Below are 18,746 nucleotides of genomic sequence, written 5' to 3' on the forward strand. Positions count from 1 at the left end.
GATCCTGTTGCCAGCAGGAATCACTGTAAAATAAAAAACCTAAGCTAAACTCTCTAAGCAGCTCTTTATGAGAGCCACCTAGAATTGCACCCTTCTCGGCCGGGCACAAAAATCTAACTGGAGTCTGGAGGAGGGTCATGGGGGGAGGAGCCAGTACACACCACCTGACCTGTAAAAGCTTTACTTTTGTGCCCTGTCTCCTGCGGAGCCGCTATTCCCCATGGTCCTTTCAGGAACCCCAGCATCCACTTAGGACGATAGAGAAATATACAATACATTGTTATGAGATTATTATTACCTATATGTATGCGAGGACCGGGCAGCCTGCTTCTCTGAGCACCGCCAGCAGATGGCAGCAGCGCACCCTCCTCCCCTGGCTGCCGTGACCCGGCAGCGGCAGCAGCAGCAGCAGCACACCGCGCACACTGGGCAGCAGCAGCAACGTCTGGGAGTCCTGTGCTCCAGCGCGTTCTACTCGGTGCGTCCCGCTCCGGCCGCCGTAACTACGCCAACCCGGACAACGCGATCGTCAAGCCCGGTAAGGAACAGCACCAGCGGAGAGCGGGGTAATAACATGGGAGTGCAGGGAGCAGGGCATCACCTAGCGCTCAGGAGTTGTGCTATGACGTAGTAGTTGCTGCCGGGCCTGTCACTGGGAGAGGAGGAGGGGGTGGCAGCATGCGGGGAGTGGGTGAGCACGCTGGCAGCGCTGTGACGGCGGAGGGGGGGGATACACTACTGCCTGCCTGTGTAATGTGAGGAGGTGCAGCCGCCTGGGATGTACTCCGGGACATTATTTCTATACAATGCATTATGTTATTGGCATGCATAGGTGGCCAGAGTTCTGCTCACTGTGTTATGGTGATTGTTATAGGCTGAGTCACTGACATGCCTGGGCTGTACCCAGGCACGTCAGTGACATGTAACAATTAGCAGTGTACCCAGGCACGTCAGTGACATGTAACAATTAGCAGTGTACCCAGGCATGTCAATGACCTGTATCAATTAGCCTGCACCCACCAGCAAGAGCCGGTGGGTTACACCAGTTAGCCAGCACCCCCAAGCTGCAGCATTCAGGATATAACAATTAGCCTAATTAATTAGCTTATACCAAGTGGGCTGTACAACACTAGGATGTACCCACTGCATTGTACCAAATAGGCTGTTGACCTAATGTGAGTGAGAGCCATTGACACCCCACAGCTTGCTCTGTGGGTTATTCTGTAACTGCAGAGCCCTCATAACAAGGCAAGGAGCCCTAGCTTGTAGTGGGGGGAAAAGGCAAACTATACCATATTTTGGTAGTGTATATTCTACCAAACCATATTTGTGGTATTTATTATATGAATTTTGGTTATAATACCTTGGTATAATTTCTTGTGACGCAGAATAGTTTAATGAAAATTGCACTTTGTGAATTACTTTGTACTTTATCATTCCTTGTTCCACACTTTTATGTCTGTGTGGCTTGTCTATTGCTGTATTACTTATATGTTGTGTGTTATGTTCATTGTTTTTGATGTTTGTAAAGCACCTTGAGTCCTGTTAGAGAGAGAGCGCTATACAAATAAAATTATTATTATTCTTATTATTATGTAGTAGCGTTGTAACACATTGTGCAGCTCAGCAGATTTTGCAGCAGTTTAAACCTAGGAATAAACACTACTGCAGCAAAAGTGGCAGACAGAAAAAAAGGTATATTAGTATAATTATATAATAATGGAATGCAATAGATTGTATTGAAGACCAGTATGAAGGGAAAAACAATAAGCATTACAAGAGGTAATGAGGGGTTCAGTATGAATTGGGGGCGGGCAGAGCTGTGTAATCACTAAGCCAAACCTTTTAATCTCTAGTAAAATCAGTCAGTGGTTTGGCTTACTGCTCCCAACTTGCACTGAAATTCCACCACATGCCTCTCAGATGGGATGCAATCATTTTGTCGGCTGTCGGGATCCCAGCAGTCAAGATAATACCGGAATCCCGACAGCCAACAATGCCATCCCGGCACACAGGGGCTATTCCGACTTGTGGGTGTCCACTACACCCATAGAGTGGGAATAAAACCCGTGGAGAGCGCAGTGAGCCACCGAGTCTGCAAGGAAACTCTTAGCGCTCGCCCTGCTGCCGGCATTCTGGCGGGCGGGATGCCACTGTCGGGATCTTGACAGCTGGCATCCTGCCCACCGGTAAATAATATGTAACCCTCTCAGACTCCTTGCTTGCTCCAAAATATCTTCACACTCTCTGAAATGGTCCCACATGCCATTCAGAACCCCTTCTGCATACCTTCAGGTCCACTCATGTTGCAAGTTGTCACATGACACAGATCTCCCACTTATTTTGTCACTTTCTAAAGTCAGATGAATGTTTTTATCAGAAGAACAAAGAGCATGCTCCTGCAAATTCATGGGTTGTTTACACTCTCGTGAGTACGATTAATATTTATACATGAACAGAAGATTGCTAAATTCAGGTAGACATGTACAAAGGTGAACACTGAATAAACCATAACCTTTTACATGATTATATGGTGTCCCTTTTAGATATGTGTAATGTACAGCTGTGTGCGGGTAACAAGTCTGCGTTAACCTATGGAAGCCTAGAACATTGATCATCATATAATCATTCTGTTCTGTAGTCCACGTACTACCATTTGATATCAGTCATTTTGTCATGTTTCTGTTTTGTGTACACCATTTCTAATTACATTTTGTTACACTATATTTAATTTGTACATAACACGTAATTCAGGTATTTATATAACTAACGTGGATCGATGATTCAAAGTAACCGGGTGCAGAAAGTCACAAAAAGTAAGAAACAAGAACCCTTTGAATATTCATCCAGGGAATATATTATACTGCCAATAAAATGGACTAGTCTGGTGTGAGCCAAATACTGCTGGAACTGTAGCCTATGCGCTAAAACAAGTGTAAGTCATTTAGTCCTAGGTCCCATTAAAAAATGTGTACAGTTTTGGACATAAAACGTGCCAACATAACACGTAGTCCTACATTATGTATGTGTATGCATGTGTGTGTATATATACTGTAGTATATGTAAACTAAAACAATTGATCAGGGTCAGTTATCTCTATTAGACGTAGTAAGAGTGCTAAAAATGTATCTGGAGAGAGCAACCATTATAAGGAAAACTGATAGTTTACTCTGAGAAAAGAGGCTGACCAGTGTCCCAACAGACTCTATCCAGATGGATTAGGGCCACAATTCAGTAGGCATATCAGGAAGCAGAACGACCTAGTATCTCCACTCATTCCTCTTGTGCAGTTGGAATTTCGTGGGCGGCGCTGCATGTTGCAGCTACTTGGTACATACAGATGGAGCGACTACAGGCTTCTCCGTCCTGGTGGGAGCGTGCATCCGTGATGGAGATACGCCCCTTGCACTGGAATAGGAGAGCGTCTCTGGGCAGGCGCGCATGCCCGAACGGAGACGCTCTCCCATTCATTGAATGGGACAGCATCTCTGTGCAATCCCGGCGTGACAAGGCGGACGGATCGCCTAGTCATGCCGGGAGTGCTCGCCTGCGATGGAGCTGCCTCAGATGAGCGTGGATCCATGTGTACATTCACCAAATTTTACAGATTACATGACCATACGTCCTGGGATGCTTCATTTGCATGGAAAGCATTGTGTTCAGCCAATGCTGAGAACACCAACCTCTAGGAGGAGCTTTTGTACATTTCCATCGTCAGGAAGTGTCCTCCAGATGGAAGAAAGAGAAAGTAAGATTTTAGGTTCTTACGATTAAACCTCTTTTTCCAAGTCAATATGGGGGGGCACTATGATCCCTCCCTTATTTGGTTGTGCACATGAGAAGGTTGTGATTCTATCCTTATTTCTCTAACGTCCTAAGTGGATGCTGGGGACTCCGTAAGGACCATGGGGAATAGCGGCTCCGCAGGAGACTGGGCACAACTAAAGAAAGCTTTAGGACTACCTGGTGTGCACTGGCTCCTCCCTCTATGACCCTCCTCCAGACCTCTGTTAGAATTTTGTGCCCGGCCGAGCTGGTTGCACACTAGGGGCTCTCCTGAGCTCTTAGAAAGAAAGTAATATTTAGGTTTCTCTGACGTCCTAAGTGGATGCTGGGGACTCCGTCAGGACCATGGGGATTAGCGGCTCCGCAGGAGACAGGGCACAAAAGTAAAAGCTTTAGGATCAGGTGGTGTGCAATGGCTCCTCCCCCTATGACCCTCCTCCAAGCCTCAGTTAGATTTTTGTGCCCGGCCGAGAAGGGTGCAATCTAGGTGGCTCTCCTAAAGAGCTGCTTAGAGTAAAAGTTTTGTTAGGTTTTTTATTTTCAGTGAGTCCTGCTGGCAACAGGCTCACTGCATCGAGGGACTTAGGGGAGAGAAGTGAACTCACCTGCGTGCAGGATGGATTGGCTTCTTAGGCTACTGGACACCATTAGCTCCAGAGGGAGTCGGAACACAGGTCTCACCCTGGGGTTCGTCCCGGAGCCGCGCCGCCGACCCCCTTGCAGATGCCGAAAAGTGAAGAGGTCCAGAAACCGGCGGCAGAAGACTTTTCAGTCTTCATAAGGTAGCGCACAGCACTGCAGCTGTGCGCCATTGTTGTCAGCACACTTCATAGCAGCGGTCACTGAGGGTGCAGGGCGCTGGGGGGGCGCCCTGGGCAGCAATGATAGTACCTTATTCTGGCTAAAAATACATCACATATAGCCCCTGGGGGCTATATGGATGTATTTAACCCCTGCCAGGTCTCAGAAAAACGGGAGAAGAAGCCCGCCGAAAAGGGGGCGGGGCCTATTCTCCTCAGCACACAGCGCCATTTTCCCTCACAGAAATGCTGGTGGGAAGGCTCCCAGGCTCTCCCCTGCACTGCACTACAGAAACAGGGTTAAAACAGAGAGGGGGGGGCACTTATTTGGCGATATGACTATATATATTAAAATGCTATAAGGGAAAAACACTTATATAAAGGTTGTCCCTGTATAATTATAGCGTTTTTGGTGTGTGCTGGCAAACTCTCCCTCTGTCTCCCCAAAGGGCTAGTGGGGTCCTGTCCTCTATCAGAGCATTCCCTGTGTGTGTGCTGTGTGTCGGTACGTGTGTGTCGACATGTATGAGGACGATGTTGGTGAGGAGGCGGAGCAATTGCCTGTAATGGTGATGTCACTCTCTAGGGAGTCGACACCGGAATGGATGGCTTATTCAAGGAATTACGTGATAATGTCAACAGAGACGGCCGGCAAACAAAATAGTACCTGTCCAGGCGTCTCAAACACCGTCAGGGGCTTTAAAACGCCCATTTACCTCAGTCGGTCGACACAGACACAGACACGGACACTGATTTCAGTGTCGACCGTGAAGAAACAAACGTATTTTCCTTTAGGGCCACACGTTACTTGTTAAGGGCAATGAAGGAGGTGTTACATATTTCTGATACTACAAGTACCACAAAAAAGGGTATTATGTGGGGTGTGAAAAAACTGCCTGTAGTTTTTCCTGAATCAGATAAATTAAATGAAGTGTGTGATGATGCGTGGGTTTCCCCCGATAGAAAATTATTGGCGGTATACCCTTTCCCGCCAGAAGTTAGGGCGCGTTGGGAAACACCCCTTAGGGTGGATAAGGCGCTCACACGCTTATCAAAACAAGTGGCGGTACCGTCTCCAGATAGGGCCGTCCTCAAGGAGCCAACTGATAGGAGGCTGGAAAATATCCTAAGAAGTATATACACACATACTGGTGTTATACTGCGACCAGCGATCGCCTCAGCCTGGATGTGCAGAGCTGGGGTGGCTTGGTCGGATTCCCTGACTAAAAATATTGATACCCTTGACAGGGACAGTATTTTATTGACTATAGAGCATTTAAAGGATGCATTTCTATATATGCGAGATGCACAGAGGGATATTTGCACTCTGGCATCAAGAGTAAGTGCGATGTCCATATCTGCCAGAAGATGTTTATGGACACGACAGTGGTCAGGTGATGCAGATTCCAAACGGCACAAAGAAGTATTGCCGTATAAAGGGGAGGAGTTATTTGGGGTCGGTCCATCGGACCTGGTGGCCACGGCAACTGCTGGAAAATCCACCGTTTTTACCCTAAGTCACATCTCTGCAGAAAAAGACACCGTCTTTTCAGCCTCAGTCCTTTCGTCCCCATAAGAGTCATATCTGCCCAGGGATAGAGGAAAGGGAAGAAGACTGCAGCAGGCAGCCCATTCCCAGGAACAGAAGCCCTCCACTGCTTCTGCCAAGTTTCTCAGCATGACGCTGGGGCCGTACAGGACCCCTGGATCCTACAAGTAGTATCCCAGTGGTACAGATTGGAAAGTCGAGACGTTTCCCCCTCGCAGGTTCCTGAAGTCTGCTTTACCAACGTCTCCCTCCGACAGGGAGGCAGTATTGGAAACAATTCACAAGCTGTATTCCCAGCAGGTGATAATCAAAGTACCCCTCCTACAACAAGGAAAGGGGTATTATTCCACACTATGTTGTGGTACTGAAGCCAGAAGGCTCGGTGAGACCTATTCTAAATCTGAAATATTTGAACACTTACAAAGGTTCAAATCAAGATGGAGTCACTCAGAGCAGTGATAGCGAACCAGGAAGAAGGGGACTATAGGGTGTCCCGGGACATCAGGGATACTTACCTCCATGTCCCAATTTGCCCTTCTCACCAAGGGTACCTCAGGTTCGTGGTACAGAACTGTCACTATCAGTTTCAGACGCTGCCGTTTGGATTGTCCACGGCAACCCGGGTCTTTACCAAGGTAATGGCCGAAATGATGATTCTTCTTCAAAGAAAATGGACGACCTCCTGATAAGAGCAAGGTCCAGAGAACAGTTGGAGGTCGGAGTAGCACTATCTCAAGTAGTTCTACGACAGCACGGGTGGATTCTAAATATTCCAAAACCGCAGTTGTTTCCGACGACACATCGGCTGTTCCTAGGGATGATTCTGGACACAGTCCAGAAAAGGGTGTTTCTCCCGGAGAAGAAAGCCAGGGAGTTATCCGAGCTAGTCAGGAACCTCCTAAAACCAGGAAAAGTGTCAGTGCATCATTGCACAAGGGTCCTGGGAAAAATGGTGGCTTCTTACGAAGCGATTCCATTCGGCAGTTTTCACGCAAGAACTTTTCAGTGGGATCTGCTGGAAAAATGGTCCGGATCGCATCTTCAGATGCATCAGCGGATAACCCTGTCTCCAAGGACAAGGGTGTTTCTTCTGCGGTGGCTGCAAAGTACTCATCTACTAATGGGCCGCAGATTCGGCATTCAGGAAGGGTCCTGGTGACCAGGGATGCCAGCCTGTGAGGCTGGGGAGCAGTCACACAGGGAAAAAATTTCCAGGGAGTGTGATCAAGTCTGGAGAATTCTCTCCACATAAATATACTGGAGCTAAGGGCAAGTTACAATGCTCTAAGCTTAGCAAGACCTCTGCTTCAAGGTCAGCCGGTATTGATCCAGTGGGACAACATCACGGCAGTCGCCCACGTAAACAGACAGGGCGGCACAAGAAGCAGAAGGGCAATAGCAGAAACTGCAAGGATTCTTCGCTGGGCGGAAAATCAGGTGATAGCACTGTCAGCAGTGTTCATTCCGACGCCCGGGAGAGTGGGGATTTCATCGGGAAGTCTTCCACATGATTGTGAACCATTGGGAAAGACCAAAGGTGGACATGATGGCGTCCCGCCTGAACAAAAAACTGGACAGGTATTGCGCCAGGTCAAGAGACCCTCAGGCAATAGCTGTGGACGCTCTGGTAACACCGTGGGTGTACCAGTCAGTGTATGTGTTCCCTCCTCTGCTTCTCATACCCAAGGTACTGAGAATTATAAGACGTAGAGGAGTAAGAACTATACTCGTGGCTCCGGATTGGCCAAGAAGGACTTGGTACCTGGAACTTCAAGAGATGCTCACAGAGGACTCATGGCCTCTGCCGCTAAGAAGGGACTTGCTTCAGCAAGTACCATGTCTGTTCCAAGACTTACCGCGGCTGCGTTTGACGGCATGGCGGTTGAACACCGGATCCTAAGGGAAAAAGGCATTCCAGAAGAGGTCATTCCTACCCTGGTCAAAGCCAGGAAGGAGGTGACCGCACAACATTATCACCACATGTGGCGAAAATATGTTGCGTGGTGTGAGGCCAGGAAGGCCCCACGAAGAAATTTCAACTCAGTCGATTCCTGCATTTCCTGCAAACAGGAGTGTCTATGGGCCTCAAATTGGGGTCCATTAAGGTTCAAATTTCGGCCCTGTCGATTTTCTTCCAGAAAGAATTGGCTTCAGTTCCTGAAGTCCAGAAGTTTGTCAAGGGAGTACTGCATATACAACCCCCTTTTGTGCCTCCAGTGGCACTGTGGGATCTCAACGTAGTTCTGGGATTCCTCAAATCACATTGGTTTAAACCGCTCAAATCTGTGGATTTGAAATATCTCACATGGAAAGTGACCATGCTGTTGGCCCTGGCCTCGGCCAGGCGAGTGTCAGAATTGGCGGCTTTGTCTCACAAAAGCCCATATCTGATTGTCCATTCGGACAGGGCAGAGCTGCGGACTCGTCCCCAGTTTCTCCCTAAGGTGGTGTCAGTGTTTCACCTGAACCAGCTTATTGTGGTACCTGCGGCTACTAGGGACTTGGAGGACTCCAAGTTGCTAGATGTTGTCAGGGCCCTGAAAATATAGGTTTCCAGGACGGCTGGAGTCAGGAAAACTGACTTGCTGTTATCCTGTATGCACCCAATAAACTGGGTGCTCTTGCTTCTAAGCAGACGATTGCTAGTTGGATGTGTAGTACAATTCAGCTTGCACATACTGTGGCAGGCCTGCCACAGCCAAAATCTGTAAATGCCCATTCCACAAGGAAGGTGGGCTCATCTTGGGCGGCTGCCCGAGGGGTCTCGGCTTTACAACTTTGCCGAGCAGCTACTTGGTCAGGGGCACACCCTGACTGAGGAGGACCTGGAGTTCTCTCATTCGGTGCTGCAGAGTCATCCGCACTCTCCCGCCCGTTTGGGAGCTTTGGTATAATCCCCATGGTCCTGACGGAGTCCCCAGCATCCACTTAGGACGTCAGAGAAAATAAGAATTTACTTACCGATAATTCTATTTCTCGTAGTCCGTAGTGGATGCTGGGCGCCCATCCCAAGTGCGGATTGTCTGCAATACTTGTACATAGTTATTGTTACAAAAATCGGGTTATTATTGTTGTGAGCCATCTTTTCAGAGGCTCCGCTGTTATCATGCTGTTAACTGGGTTCAGATCACAGGTTGTACAGTGTGATTGGTGTGGCTGGTATGAGTCTTACCCGGGATTCAAAATCCTTCCTTATTGTGTACGCTCGTCCGGGCACAGTATCCTAACTGAGGCTTGGAGGAGGGTCATAGGGGGAGGAGCCAGTGCACACCACCTGATCCTAAAGCTTTTACTTTTGTGCCCTGTCTCCTGCGGAGCCGCTAATCCCCATGGTCCTGACGGAGTCCCCAGCATCCACTACGGACTACGAGAAATAGAATTATCGGTAAGTAAATTCTTATTTTTTTATTTTCAGTGAGATCTGCTGGCAACAGACTCACTGCTACGAGGGACCTAGGGGAGAGAAGCGAACCTACCTGCTTGCAGCTAGCTTGGGCTTCTAGGCTACTGGACACCATTAGCTCCAGAGGGAACGAACACAGGCCCAGCCTCGGTCGTCCGGTCCCGGAGCCGCGCCGCCGTCCCCCTAGCAGAGCCAGAAGCAAGAAGACGTTCCTGGAAATCGGCGGCAGAAGACTTCGGTCTTCATTAAGGTAGCGCACAGCACTGCAGCTGTGCGCCATTGCTCCCCATGCACACCTCACACTCCGGTCACTGATGGGTGCAGGGCGCTAGGGGGGGGGGGGGGCGCCCTGGGCTGCAATATGAGTACCTTACTTGGCTAATTAACACATAATATAGTCTTTAAGACTATATATGTGTAAAAATCCCCTGCCGTAACTGTATAAAAAAAGCGGGAGAAGTCCGCCAAAAAAGGGGCGGGGCTATCTCCCTCAGCACACTGGCGCCATTTTCCCTCACAGCTCCGCTGGAAGGATCGCTCCCCAGGCTCTCCCCTGCAGTTCCAGACTACATAGGGTAAAAAAGAGAGGGGAGCACTAAATTTAGGCGAAATCTGTGTTATATAAGCAGCTATAGGGGAAAATTCACTGTGTAGTGTGTATCCCTGTTTTATATAGCGCTCTGGTGTGTGCTGGCATACTCTCTCTCTGTCTCCCCAAAGGGCTTTGTGGGGTCCTGTCCTCAGTCAGAGCATTCCCTGTGTGTGTGCGGTGTGTCGGTACGGCTGTGTCGACATGTTTGATGAGGAGGCTTATGTGGAGGCGGAGCAGGTGCCGATAAATGTGATGTCGCCCCCTGCGGGGTCGACACCTGAATGGATGGACATGTGGAAGGAATTACGTGACAGTGTCAATTCTTTACATAAAAGATTTGACGACATAGCAGATGTGGGACAGCCGGCTTCTCAGCTCGTGCCTGCCCAGGCGTCTCAAAAGCCATCAGGGGCTCTAAAACGCCCGCTACCTCAGATGGCAGACACAGATGTCGACATGGATACTGACTCCAGTGTCGACGATGATGAGACTAGTGTACATTCCAATAGAGCCACCCGTTACATGATTACGGCAATGAAAAATGTGTTGCACATTTCTGATATTACCCCAGGTACCACAAAAAAGGGTATTATGTTTGGGGAGAAAAAACTACCAGTGGTTTTCCCCCCTTTTGATGAATTAAATGAAGTGTGTGAAGAAGCGTGGGTTTCCCCCGATAAGAAACTGGTAATTTCTAAAAAGTTACTAATGGCGTACCCTTTTCCGCCAGAGGATAGGTCACGTTGGGAGACATCCCCTAGGGTGGATAAAGCGCTCACACGCCTGTCAAAGAAGGTGGCACTACCGTCTCCGGACACGGCCGCCCTAAAGGAACCTGCTGATAGGAAGCAGGAGGCTATCCTGAAGTCTGTTTATACACACTCAGGTATTATACTGAGACCAGCTATTGCTTCAGCATGGATGTGCAGTGCTGCAGCTGCGTGGTCAGATTCCCTGTCAGAAAATATTGATACCTTAGACAGTGACACTATATTGCTAACCGTAGAGCATATTAAAGACGCAGTCTTCTACATGAGAGATGCACAGAGGGATATTTGCCGGCTGGCATCTAAAATAAGTGCAATGTCCATTTCTGCCAGGAGGGGTTTATGGACTCGGCAGTGGACAGGAGATGCAGATTCTAAAAGGCACATGGAAGTTTTGCCTTACAAGGGTGAGGAGTTGTTTGGGGATGGTCTCTCTGACCTAGTTTCCACAGCAACAGCTGGAAAGTCAACATTTTTACCCCATGTTCCCTCACAGCCAAAGAAAGCACCGTATTATCAGGTACAGTCCTTTCGGCCCCAGAAAGGCAAGCGGGTTAGAGGTGCGTCCTTTCTGCCCAGATGCAGAGGTAGAGGGAAAAAGCTGCAAAATACAGTCAGTTCCCAGGAACAAAAGTCCTCTCCCGCTTCCTCTAAGTCCACCGAATGACGCTGGGGCTCCACAGGAGGAGCCAGGTGCGGTGGGGGCCCGTCTCAAGAACTTCAGCGATCAGTGTGCTCGCTCACGGGTGGATCCCTGGATTCTACAAGTGGTATCTCAGGGGTACAAGCTGGAATTCGAGACGTCTCCCCCTCGCCGTTTCCTCAAATCTGCCTTGCCAACAACTCCCTCAGACAGGGAGGCAGTGCTAGAGGCAATTCACAAGCTGTATTCTCAGCAGTTGATAGTCAAGGTACCCCTTCTTCAACAAGGAAGGGGTTACTATTCCACAATGTTTGTGGTACCGAAACCGGACGGTTCGGTGAGACCCATTTTAAATTTGAAATCATTGAACACTTATATAAAAAGGTTCAAGTTCAAGATGGAATCGCTCAGGGCGGTTATTTCAAGCCTGGAGGAGGGGGATTACATGGTATCACTGGACATCAAGGATGCTTACCTGCATGTCCCCATTTACCCTCCTCACCAGGAGTACCTCAGATTTGTGGTACAGGACTGTCATTACCAATTCCAGACGTTGCCGTTTGGTCCGTCCACGGCACCGAGGGTATTTACCAAGGTAATGGCCGAAATGATGATACTCCTTCGGAAAAAGGGAGTTATAGTTATCCCGTACTTGGACGATCTCCTTATAAAGGCGAGGTCCAGGGAACAGTTGTTGATCGGAGTAGCACTAGCTCGGGAAGTGCTACAGCAGCACGGCTAGATCCTGAATATTCCAAAGTCGCAGCTGGTTCCTACAACGCGTCTACTGTTCCTGGGGATGGTTCTGGACACAGAACAGAAAAAGGTATTTCTCCCGGAGGAGAAGGCCAAGGAGTTGTCATCTCTAGTCAGAGACCTCCTGAAACCAAAACAGGTGTCGGTGCACCACTGCACGCGAGTCCTGGGAAAGATGGTAGCTTCTTACGAAGCAATTCCATTCGTAAGGTTCCATGCAAGGATCTTTCAGTGGGATCTGTGGGACAAGTGGTCCGGATCGCATCTTCAGATGCATCGGCTGATAACCCTGTCTCCAAGGACCAGGGTGTCTCTGCTGTGGTGGCTGCAGAGTGCTCATCTTCTAGAGGGCTGCAGATTCAGCATACAGGACTGGTTCCTGGTGACCACGGATGCCAGCCTTCGAGGCTGGGGGGCAGTCACACAGGGAAGAAACTTCCAAGGACTATGGTCAAGCCAGGAGATTTCCCTACACATAAATATTCTGGAACTAAGGGCCATTTACAATGCCCTAAGTCAGGCAAGACCCCTGCTTCAAAACCAGCCGGTACTGATCCAGTCAGACAACATCACGGCGGTCGCCCATGTAAACCGACAGGGCGGCACAAGAAGCAGGATGGCGATGGCAGAAGCCACAAGGATTCTCAGATGGGCGGAAAATCACGTGTTAGCACTGTCAGCAGTGTTCATTCCGGGAGTGGACAACTGGGAAGCAGACTTCCTCAGCAGGCACGACCTCCACCCGGGAGAGTGGGGGCTTCATTCAGAAGTCTTTCAGCTGATTGTAAACCGTTGAACGGCCACAGGTGGACATGATGGCGTCCCGCCTCAACAAAAAGCTAGAAAGATATTGCGCCAGGTCGAGAGACCCTCAGGCAATAGCTGTGGACGCTCTAGTGACACCGTGAGTGTACCAGTCGGTGTATGTGTTCCCTCCTCTTCCTCTCATACCCAAGGTACTGAGGATAATAAGAAGAAGAGGAGTAAGAACTATACTCATTGTTCCGGATTGGCCAAGAAGAACTTGGTACCCAGAACTTCAAGAAATGATTTCAGAGGACCCATGGCCTCTGCCGCTCAGACAGGACCTGCTGCAGCAGGGGCCCTGTCTGTTCCAAGACTTACCGCGGCTGCGTTTGACGGCATGGCGGTTGAACGCCGGATCCTGAAGGAAAAGGGCATTCCGGAGGAAGTCATCCCTACGCTGATTAAAGCTAGGAAAGAAGTGACCGCAAACCATTATCACCGCATATGGCGAAAATATGTTGCGTGGTGTGAGGCCAGGAAGGCCCCAACGGAGGAATTGCAGCTGGGCCGTTTTCTGCACTTCCTACAGTCAGGGGTGACTATGGGCCTAAAATTGGGTTCCATTAAGGTCCAGATTTCGGCTCTATCGATTTTCTTCCAGAAAGAACTGGCTTCACTACCTGAAGTTCAGACATTTGTTAAGGGAGTGCTGCATATTCAGCCCCCTTTTGTGCCTCCAGTGGCACCTTGGGATCTCAACGTGGTGTTGGATTTCCTAAAGTCACATTGGTTTGAACCACTTAAAACTGTGGAACTAAAATATCTCACGTGGAAAGTGGTCATGCTGTTGGCCTTGGCGTCGGCCAGGCGTGTGTCAGAATTGGCGGCTTTGTCATGTAAAAGCCCTTATCTGATTTTCCATATGGATAGGGCGGAATTGAGGACTCGTCCCCAATTTCTTCCTAAGGTGGTATCAGCTTTTCATTTGAACCAACCTATTGTGGTGCCTGCGGCTACTCGGGACTTGGAGCATTCCAAGTTGCTGGACGTAGTCAGGGCCCTGAAAATGTATGTTTCCAGGACAGCTAGTGTCAGGAAACTGACTCGCTATTTATCCTGTATGCACCCAACAAGCTGGGTGCTCCTGCTTCAAAGCAGACTATTGCTCGCTGGATCTGTAGTACGATTCAGCTTGCACATTCTGCGGCTGGATTGCCGCATCCTAGATCAGTGAAAGCCCATTCCACGAGGAAGGTGGGCTCTTCTTGGGCGGCTGCCCGAGGGGTCTCTGCTTTACAACTTTGCCGAGCAGCTACTTGGTCGGGGTCAAACACATTTGCTAAATTCTACAAGTTTGATACCCTGGCTGAGGAGGACCTAGAGTTCGCTCATTCGGTGCTGCAGAGTCATCCGCACTCTCCCGCCCGTTTGGGAGCTTTGGTATAATCCCCATGGTCCTTACGGAGTCCCCAGCATCCACTTAGGACGTTAGAGAAAATAAGATTTTACTCACCGGTAAATCTATTTCTCGTAGTCCGTAGTGGATGCTGGGCGCCCATCCCAAGTGCGGATTGTCTGCAATACTTGTATATAGTTATTGATTATCTAAAGGGTTATTGTTGAGCCATCTGAGAGGCTCAGTTATATTTCATACTGTTAACTGGGTATAGTATCACGAGTTATACGGTGTGGCTGGTATGAGTCTTACCCGGGATTCCAAATCCTTTCCTTATTGTGTCAGCTCTTCCGGGCACAGTATCCTAACTGAGGTCTGGAGGAGGGTCATAGAGGGAGGAGCCAGTGCACACCAGGTAGTCCTAAAGCTTTCTTTAGTTGTGCCCAGTCTCCTGCGGAGCCGCTATTCCCCATGGTCCTTACGGAGTCCCCAGCATCCACTACGGCAGGCTTTTTCAACCAGTGTGCCGTGGCACACTATTGTGCCGCGACCAGTTGCAAGGTGTGCCGCGGAGCCAGAGCAGCTTCCTGCACCTTCAGAGTGAACTGTTGGCCCGGGCTCTTCTTAGAGGATCAGTCGTACTCCGGCCGTGACGTATGCCTTGAAGACGCGGTGGTGTGATATCATAGGTCATGGCCGCCGCTTCTCACCGCCCAGCCAGCCCACCTGCCTGCATACACATCTTCCAGTACCTGCCTGCATACATAGCTTTCCTTGCCCACCCACATCCACACCTACCCGACCGCCCTCTGCTCAGTATTCGCAGCACTCCACTATGAACAATCCCCGCTACTGAGGGACAGGGAGGAGGACAGCTGACCGGTAGGGGCTAATATTTGTTATTTTTTTTTCTTCTGTGGGGAACAATAGGATTTATGTGGGGAGAATATGGATTTATGGGGGGAACAATGTGAATAATTCATGTGGGGAGCAATGTGATTGTTTTTTCTGTGTAGGCCAATGTATGTGTAGATTTTTTTTTTTTTTACTATAAGGGCCAATGTGTGTGTTTTGTTTTTTTCTGTGGGTAACTGATGGTGTTCCTTGGCAGTTTTAAAATATTGTTTGGTGTGCCGTGAGTAAAAAAAGGTTGAAAATCACTGCACTACGGACTACGAGAAATAGAATTTCTCTGACGTCCTAGTGGATGCTGGGAACTCCGTAAGGACCATGGGGAATAGACGGGCTCCGCAGGAGACTGGGCACTCTAAAAGAAAGATTAGGTACTATCTGGTGTGCACTGGCTCCTCCCACTATGACCCTCCTCCAGACCTCAGTTAGATTTCTGTGCCCGGCCGAGCTGGATGCACACTAGGGGCTCTCCTGAGCTCCTAGAAAGAAAGTTTATTTTAGGTTTTTTATTTCTCTGACGTCCTAGTGGATGCTGGGAACTCCGTAAGGACCATGGGGAATAGCGGCTCCGCAGGAGACTGGGCACAAAAGTAAAAGCTTTAGGACTACCTGGTGTGCACTGGCTCCTCCCCCTATGACCCTCCTCCAAGCCTCAGTTAGATTTTTGTGCCCGAACGAGAAGGGTGCACACTAAGTGGCTCTCCTGAGCTGCTTAGTAAAAAGTTTAAGTATAGGTTTTTTATTTTCAGTGAGTCCTGCTGGCAACAGGTTCACTGCACCGAGGGACTAAGGGGAGAAGAAGCGAACTCACCTGCGTGCAGAGTGGATTGGGCTTCTTAGGCTACTGGACATTAGCTCCAGAGGGACGATCACAGGCCCAGCCATGGATGGGTCCCAGAGCCGCGCCGCCGGCCCCTTACAGAGCCAGAAGACTGAAGAGGTCCGGGAAATCGGCGGCAGAAGACGTCCTGTCTTCAATAAGGTAGCGCACAGCACCGCAGCTGTGCGCCATTGCTCTCAGCACACTTCACACTCCGGTCACTGAGGGTGCAGGGCGCTGGGGGGGGCGCCCTGAGACGCAATAAAAACACCTTAGATGGCAAAAAAAATACATCACATATAGCTCCTGGGCTATATGGATGCATTTAACCCCTGCCAGTTTTTCCTTAAAAAGCGAGAGAGAGGCCGCCGAGAAGGGGGCGGAGCCTATCTCCTCAGCACACAAGCGCCATTTTCCCTCACAGCTCCGCTGGAAGGACGTCTCCCTGACTCTCCCCTGCAGTCCTGCACTACAGAAACAGGGTAAAACAAGAGAGGGGGGGCACTAATTTGGCAGATTAATCAATACAGCAGCTATATAAGGGAAAAACACTTATATAAGGTTATCCCTGTATATATATATATATATATATAGCGCTCTGGTGTGTGCTGGCAAACTCTCCCTCTGTCTCCCCAAAGGGCTAGTGGGGTCCTGTCCTCTATCAGAGCATTCCCTGTGTGTGTGCTGTGTGTCGGTACGTTGTGTCGACATGTACGAGGAGGAAAATGGTATGGAGGCGGAGCAATTGCCTGTAATAGTGATGTCACCCCCTTAGGGAGTCGACACCTGACTGGATGGTCTTATGGAAGGAATTACGTGATAGCGTCAGCACTTTACAAAAGACTGTTGACGACATGAGACAGCCGGCAAATCAGTTAGTATCTGTCCAGGCGTCTCAAACACTGTCAGGGGCTCTAAAGCGCCCGTTACCTCAGATGGTCGACACAGACCCAGACACGGACACTGACTCCAGTGTCGACGGTGAGGAAACAAACGTATTTTCCAGTAGGGCCACACGTTACATGATCACGGCAATGAAGGAGGTTTTGAACATTTCTGATACTACAAGTACCACAAAAAAGGGTATTATGTGGGGTGTGAAAAAACTACCCGTAGTTTTTCCTGAATCGGATGAATTAAATGAGGTGTGTGATGAAGCGTGGGTTTCCCCCGATAAAAAACTGCTAATTTCTAAAAAAATTATTGGCATTATACCCTTTCCCGCCAGAGGTTAGGGCGCGTTGGGAAACACCCCCTAGGGTAGATAAGGCGCTCACACGCTTATCAAAACAAGTGGTGTTACCGTCTCCTGATACGGCCGCCCTCAAGGAGCCAGCTGATAGGAAGCTGGAAAATATCCTAAAAAGTATATACACACATACTGGTGTTATACTGCGACCAGCAATCGCCTCAGCCTGGATGTGCAGTGCTGGGCTGGCGTGGTCGGATTCCCTGACTGAAAATATTGATACCCTGGACAGGGACAGTATATTATTGACTATAGAGCATTTAAAGGATGCATTTCTATATATGCGAGATGCACAGAGGGATATTTGCACTCTGGCATCAAGCGTAAGTGCGCTGTCCATTTCTGCCAGAAGAGGGTTATGGACGCGACAGTGGTCAGGTGATGCGGATTCCAAACGGCATATGGAAGTATTGCCGTATAAAGGGGAGGAGTTATTTGGGGTCGGTCTATCGGACCTGGTGGCCACGGCAACGGCTGGGAAATCCACCTTTTTACCCCAGGTCACCTCTCAGCAGAAAAAGACACCGTCTTTTCAGGCTCAGTCCTTTCGTCCCCATAAGGGCAAGCGGGCAAAAGGCCACTCGTATCTGCCCCGGGGCAGAGGAAGGGGAAAAAGACTGCAGCAGGCAGCCTCTTCCCAGGAACAGAAGCCCTCCCCCGCTTCTGCCAAGTCCTCAGCATGACGCTGGGGCCTTACAAGCGGACTCAGGTACGGTGGGGGGTCGTCTCAAGAATTTCAGCGCGCAGTGGGCTCACTCGCAAGTGGACCCCTGGATCCTGCAGGTAGTATCTCAGGGGTACAAATTGGAATTCGAGACGTCTCCCCCTCGCCGGTTCCTGAAGTCTGCTTTACCAACGTCTCCCTCCGACAGGGAGGCGGTATTGGAAGCCATTCACAAGCTGTATTCCCAGCAGGTGATAATCAAGGTACCCCTCCTACAACAGGGAAAGGGGTATTATTCCACGCTGTTTGTGGTACCGAAGCCGGACGGCTCGGTAAGACCTATTTTAAATCTGAAATCCTTGAACACTTACATACAAAGGTTCAAATTCAAGATGGAGTCACTCAGAGCAGTGATAGCGAACCTGGAAGAAGGGGACTATATGGTGTCTCTGGACATCAAGGATGCTTGCCTCCATGTCCCAATTTGCCCTTCTCACCAAGGGTACCTCAGGTTTGTGGTACAGAACTGTCACTATCAGTTTCAGACGCTGCCGTTTGGATTGTCCACGGCACCCCGGGTCTTTACCAAGGTAATGGCCGAAATGATGATTCTTCTTCGAAGAAAAGGCGTCTTAATTATCCCTTACTTGGACGATCTCCTG

The 18,746-nt window shown here is 49.4% G+C and overlaps 1 protein-coding gene across 7 annotated transcripts in view; it reads left to right on the forward strand.

The window, feature by feature from the left end:
* The first annotated feature begins 228 nt into the window (after nt 1–228).
* SEC31B (SEC31 homolog B, COPII coat complex component) overlaps nt 229–18,746 on the forward strand; it is a 302,520-nt gene continuing 284,002 nt past the window's right edge. For 3 of the 7 annotated variants that reach the window (XM_063961423.1, XM_063961428.1, XM_063961426.1), the window contains exon 1: nt 229–538. In XM_063961423.1, coding sequence (XP_063817493.1) covers nt 350–538 — 189 coding nt within the window. In that variant the 5' untranslated portion in view covers nt 229–349. Of the gene's footprint in view, nt 567–18,746 lie in introns of all 7 variants that reach the window. The other 4 variants (XM_063961427.1, XM_063961424.1, XM_063961430.1 and 1 more) reach the window with 4 other exon arrangements.

The sequence above is a fragment of the Pseudophryne corroboree genome, chromosome 3 (genome assembly GCF_028390025.1).
Source record: "Pseudophryne corroboree isolate aPseCor3 chromosome 3, aPseCor3.hap2, whole genome shotgun sequence".
Classification (NCBI taxonomy): Eukaryota; Metazoa; Chordata; class Amphibia; order Anura; family Myobatrachidae; genus Pseudophryne; species Pseudophryne corroboree.